Source organism: Spea bombifrons, chromosome 5, assembly GCF_027358695.1.
Source record: "Spea bombifrons isolate aSpeBom1 chromosome 5, aSpeBom1.2.pri, whole genome shotgun sequence".
In the NCBI taxonomy this organism is placed as follows: Eukaryota; Metazoa; Chordata; class Amphibia; order Anura; family Pelobatidae; genus Spea; species Spea bombifrons.
This window is the reverse complement of record NC_071091.1, coordinates 106,322,069-106,328,216: the sequence shown is the minus strand read 5'-3', so window position 1 is coordinate 106,328,216 and position 6,148 is coordinate 106,322,069. Positions and strand designations below refer to the sequence as shown.

Sequence of the window (6,148 nt, the reverse complement as noted above, 5' to 3'; positions counted from 1 at the left end):
ACCTAAGGGTGACATGTTGGACCCGAGGGGGGCTTAACAACTTGGGGCCAAATATTGCTATTTTTTTTTGTTTGTTTTTGTTTAAATTGGTTAAAATTGTGAGAAATCACAGCAGGAGTGAAGGCAAATCACGTAGGGTGCGATTATCACGGGATATCACGTAACACACAATTATTTATTTATATATATATTTCTATATATATATAAATTTGGTGCAAAATCTTGAGAAAAATGATAAAACATCACAGCAAATCCTCGTCAATATTTTATCAAACCAACACTAGTGGATTTAGGGTCTCGGCCCCCCGCGTAGAGGTCCCTGATCATCAAACTACTGGTTACTATGGTAACCCCTGTCTCTCGAGTGCGTCAAAAGCCAGGCTTACCTGCGCCATAAATCGGGCAACCGATCGTCAGCCCCGCGGAGTATTAAAAATATTGATAATCAATTTCTGATATTAACTTTTTTAAACAGGTGTAAATTTTTTAATTTTTCAATTAAAATTAAGCAAATTTTAGCACCACGGGCGGAGCGCGAGCACCAACAGCGGCTCAAACTCAAAACAAAACACAGTATTGGCATCCAGAATAAATCTTTTAAATATCCCCTCGATTCAGTATCTATTGTTAGAAGCGGCCCCTGGGCCACAATGAAAATTACAAAAATAAATTTAGAAAAATGGAAAAATCTAACATTCTTTTTAAGAAGTGACATCATCTTTTAGACATAATATTATGCGGCGACTTAGGCCACAAACGTACTGATGTTTAGAATTACATCTTCAGGAGATAAGCTGACAAGAAATGGTTTGCAACTTCCTCCAGTAATGATGACATCATAGTTTATTGAGGGGCGGGGAATAGGCTCAGAGAGAAGGGTGGGGGGGGGTTGTTAATTGGTGGATACCAGGGATTTAAATCATCAACAAAAAAACATCATAAACAAAAAGACACTGTTAATGAATTTAAAAAAAAAATAAAAAATATCCTATTATGTCATAAAAGCTATTATGTCATAATTTCTTTTTCTTGTTTTCCAGATAATTATAGAAAAGTGCTTTTTTTTTTTTCTGATGACGTGGCTGCCAATAACAGAGAAGCTGGGGTATAATCAGCAACATCTCTATAATGCTACTTTAAGTAGGGAAGCCCAGAATACACGTATTTAACTCTTCGCGAGCAAAGCCATGAAGATCAAATTTAGTAGGCCAATATAAGATAGAATCTTTTTGATTGTGATAGTGTCCCTTTAAAAAAATGACTTTTACTTTTAATGGAATTCTAGGAATGACGATAGAAAAATTGTGTTTTTAATATACCTTTTTCCATGAAAACCTAAAATTGAGAATATTTGGCCATGAAATCAAACGTTCTAGATTAATAAGTATCCGAAGACACGACTTATAACCCGACAGCTGGGTGAATAAATTCCTATCACCCCTAGGCATAGTCTCTCAGCTTTGGTGCGGACCTCGGATGCAGCTAAACTACAACTCCTATAATCCTCGTTCAGCCGGTGATTATGGTTCCACCGTAGGGAGGGACATGGATGCCACCTTCCTCGGATCATCGGGACTGACCTGGTATTAGAGCGACATGCTGGTGTTTCCAGTACAGAGTCCGGGGATCTCTGGTCCCTGGTGGGCTTGCGGGGAAGCTGCAGCCCACGGATACTGGTTGCCCATCACTGACGCCCTAAAGGCTTGCAATTAACATAGTTTATGACCCGCTCGCCCACATTCAATATGGAGTTATCCACGCTCTCAGCTCCTGAAACGTGATATTCCCAGCATGCCGTGTAAAAGCTTTGCCGTCATACTCGGTTCGGAGTAACGCATCATTTGAGAGCGTGGTCAGGGTAGGGCGATGGCGCGTCTCTGCGGCTCAATGACAATTTACCTTAAAGCCACTAAAACACACATTAGAGCTCAGCGGGGAGCTTCTATGACACAGAAGTCTCGTTTTCAGTAAGTAAAGAATGCATGCGCGGAACGGCACACAAAAAAAATAAAGTTAAATTATTGGGGTTCCTTTAAGGTAATTCTGCGCCTATAACGTTAACCCAGTCCTGCCTATAAATTATCTGCCTGGAAGTCGGCTTCATCTGCCCCCCTGTACATGGTGCAAAAACACAATCACTTCCGATGCAAAAAGTGTCCCAACAAAACTCTACGGCGGAGAAAAACGCTGCCCACCCGTACGCCTGCGGACCCCACTAACCCAACACAAGCAAACACCTAGCAAGCAGACGCAAAGCCTGTCGAATGAGTCCGCTTTCACCATGATTCGCGTGACCCCAAACCATCAGGAGAGACCCCCACGAAGCGGACGGGTCCTCTATGAAGAAGCGGGGGGTTTTACTTTGCTATAAAGAAGGCAACTCTGGGGTGAAACGCTGTGACCCCCAACGCATTCCACGTCTTTTCTGCACATATTGCTTTATGGCGCGACTTACAAGGGAAAAAGGAAATCTACTTAACACCAGCTCGGGCTTCCAGCGTCCTACCGAGGGACGGATTTAACCAGGCGGGATAAAAGCAATCTTTATATCTGTGTCTAGAGAAACAAAACTCCATATATATATAAACAGAACCCCAAAAACCGCAGAGTATTTACCTTTTCCACTAGTCGCCAAGCGCCATGACAAAAAAAAAAGTCGAGAAGTCGAGAAGATAGGTTGCAAGGAAATCGATTCTTTCCTAACCCCCCCCTTCAATCCTCAAGGGGTTAAAAGATTTTGTTCTGTTTCTTAGCAATTTATACAGTAAATGTGTTTTGTTTTGGGTTTTTTTTTTTTTTGTTGTTTTTTTTTACCGGGCTTCAGATCTTAAATCAGAAAAACCTGCACTTTTTGTAAATGTGTATTTTTTGTATCACTTTAGTCTCTTTATTTTTTTTTAAGAGAAAACATGCAGAAAAAGCATCTTCCGAGTCGTAGAAATTCTATAGGGAAACTAAGTTGGTTTTCGCTTAAACCTTTCTTTTTGTTTTGTTTTTTTATAATCAAATCAGTTTAACTGAAAGAAGAATTGTAGGAAAAAAAGCTATTTTTTTATTTTTTAGCCCCAAACCTGCTTTTTTAAATCCTGGAATTACTCATGGCTATTGTCTCCGACCTATCCTCCCGCGATGTACTCCGCCATGGAATGTGTTAAAAGAGTCGATCGGGGGCTCAAACGGCCGATTCGGTCTCCACCTCCCCCGAAGCCGATGCCCCTTTAGGAGACAGCTTTAAAACGGTGGGTTTCTCCGAGTCCGTTTCACCCGCGATCGCTTCTTCTGGGGGCTTCTGTCGTTTGGGGTCCTCTTTCGTGTCTTCTGGAACTTGGGGGTAGATGACCAAGAACGCCGCGGTGAGAAATCCCAAGAACGATCCTATGGACGCCACCAGGGGTATGACTCTGACCGTGCCAACAGCATCGACCACGCCGCCCAGGGCCGAGGCCACCAAGATCTGGGAGATGTACACCTGGCAGGAGAGGATGGCGCAGTCTATGCCGAAGCCGCGCTTAGAGTTGCCAGGACTGTGATGGATGTACTGCGGGGGAACAAGAAACATCATAACAGACATGGAAACGGAACAAGACTACAGAGCTTAACGGCAAGGACCTTCTTTCTACGGGGAACCGGCACCAAATATTAACCGAAATTCTAAATACTCCCAGCCTAGACTTGTTTCTCATATATTATCAAATGTGCAAGTTGGGAATATCCATGGTCTGGGGCTTTGGGCCCCGGAGCACCCAGCTGGCTTGGTTTTCTATTGGCTGGGGCAGGGCTAGGCAACCTTCGGCTCTCCAGATGTTGTGAACTACATTTCCCTTGATGCTTTGCCAGCGGTATGACTGTAAGAGCATTATGGGAGATGTAGTCCTGTAATCAGGAGTGCCGGAGATTGCCTGGGTTGGGGAAACATTATCAAAATCTAAAGGGCCGATTCAACATCTCTCGGTGCCCTATGAGAACGTGATTTGGGAAACCTCACCCCTCTTTCAAAAGAGCCTCTTGGACTTGGCAGAATGAAAGCACCCCTGAAGGTCACTTACAAGGTCGTTCTGCCCTACCGAGGTCACTCCCTGAATCCGCACTCAACACATCCTTTAACAACGTTCACGGCACAAAGAGCCGGTGTTGCGTGACTGAACCCGTACACGGAAGGGCCGCGCTCACCTCCTTAATCTCATGGTACTGCCCGAGAAGCGCGTAGGGGCAGTACGAGATACTCATGGAGACGATTCCCATGGTGCTGATCATGATCATGGAGACGTACACGTTCGGGAAGATGGACATCACCGCCGTTCCGATGGAGAATCCTAGGGTTCCCAGGATGTAGATCACCTTGATGCTGAGGTCATAGTTATCCAGGTATTTCTGTAATAAGGCTGCACAGAACGGGGTGCCGACATTATTATTAATTATTATTATTAGTATTAAATTAATGTGACGACAGCATGCGATCCTGACGGGGCTCTTGGGAAACGCAATTAAATGAGGGCGACCCGGCTGAGGTCTGTCTCCTGACAAACTGGGCCACAGGCAGCTCTATGCAATCAAAAACAATCTCCTGAGCTGGCCCTGTATAATGTATAGTTAAATCAGTGAGTTAACATTCAATAACTCTCTCCACACGAACGCAGCCTCCTGTCATTTTCAGGTTTAATGCATGTTGGAGTAGATGTTATATGTGATCCAATGCAACAGCCTCCCAGCAGAGGTGGTAGAGGTTAATACAGTAATGGGTTGCATGGGTTTGGAGGGTAGGGTCTTACCTGAGCAAATTGCAGCCGTAGCAGCATAAATCACGAGCCCCCAGCATCCCATCTGGACCCCCGCGTTATAGTTATGCAGTTCCGTGGAGTTAAAGAGAGCCTACGGGAAACACAAGGAGGCGTTAGGGCCAAAGGCAGGGGCAGTTTGAGTAACGGGTTGCCGGTTCGTACGCCGCCGTGCCTTACCTTAGGGTCGCCTTCGAATATGACTTGCCCCATGAAGTCCGTGTAGAACACGGCCTCGGCGATGATGGAGAACCACGTTAACAGGTGGCAGACGCAGAGGCGCATGAGCTCCTTGGGCATCTTCAACATAGAAAGCCACAGAAGCCTGACGGTGGTCTCCGTCTCCCCTTCCTCGCTCTCCGTGTCGCCGCTGGAGTTGGTGGCCCCGCTCTGGTTCCGGTGGCGCTGCCTCTGGCGCTGCCTCTTCTGCATGTCGTAGATGTCGTTCATGCTGCGCGACGACTTTATCAGGAGGATGGCGTTGGCTCTCCGGAAGCGGTAGCGGTGGGAGCCGACTTTGCCGTAGTAGGAGAAGGTGTAGGACGGCTGGCGGTAGAACATGTGTCTCTTCCGACGCATGGAGTTTGCCGTGCACGACTGCTTCATGCCCATCGCCGCGTGCCCGTTCATGCTCTCCTTGGGCAGCGCGTCGCTGCCATTGGGGACTTTGGCTTCGTTGATGTGATTATCTAGTAACATCTCCTCTTCTCGCTCACTCTCCCTGAGGAACGCGGAAAGGCGGTTAAACTTTGACCTCATGAGTTCCTGGCTGGTGCTACGCGGGGTGTTTGGGTAGGAACCGTCCTGAAAGATGGAGGGTTCGATCTCGCTCAGGAATAGCAGCTCGGATTCGTAATCTAAGGTCGCGTCGGGCATGTGCAGGACAGAGTCGCTTTTACTCCTCACGATGTCCACCTCGAGGAAGTCCAGGTTCAGGTCGTTCTCCGACTGAACGTCATCCGGAAAGTTAAAGTAAGGCTCCTCTTCGTTGATGACGTTCAGCCGGGACATGGGCGCGATGGTGCTGTTTAGTTTGACGCTGGAAAGGGTGTCTCCTTCGTCCTCGAGGCGGTCCTGCTGAGGACTGTACTGTTCTTCTTCGATGCTGAAGAGGTGAAGGACGACGGACACCGAAAAAATGATGGCCGCGAAAAAGAAAAGCACTTGCTCTTGAGATTTGAACATGCTTCCGAAAAACGTCTGCGTCCAGTCCAATCCGCCGAGCATGTAACCGACCGCCCCGCCAAACCCTGCAGAGAGAAGAGCGAGTGAGCGCCAGGCAGGGCTACGGAAAACCCATAGTCAGGAATTGTTACAAATGTAAAAGTATTGACTATTCCAAAATCAACTACTGCGAGAGAAAGGGAAAGAAA

General features: G+C 46.5%; 1 protein-coding gene across 1 annotated transcript in view; it reads right to left on the bottom strand.

Annotated features, from left to right (window-relative positions):
* Positions 1–2,876: 2,876 nt before the first annotated feature.
* Positions 2,877–6,148, bottom strand: part of SLC45A4 (solute carrier family 45 member 4) — a 41,426-nt gene continuing 38,154 nt past the window's right edge. Inside the window, exons 5-8 of the mRNA XM_053466162.1 lie at positions 4,956–6,025; positions 4,770–4,869; positions 4,171–4,382; positions 2,877–3,538 (exon numbers count right to left, since the gene is read on the bottom strand). Coding sequence (XP_053322137.1) covers positions 3,173–3,538; positions 4,171–4,382; positions 4,770–4,869; positions 4,956–6,025 — 1,748 coding nt within the window. The 3' untranslated portion in view covers positions 2,877–3,172. The remainder of the gene's footprint in view (positions 3,539–4,170; positions 4,383–4,769; positions 4,870–4,955; positions 6,026–6,148) is intronic.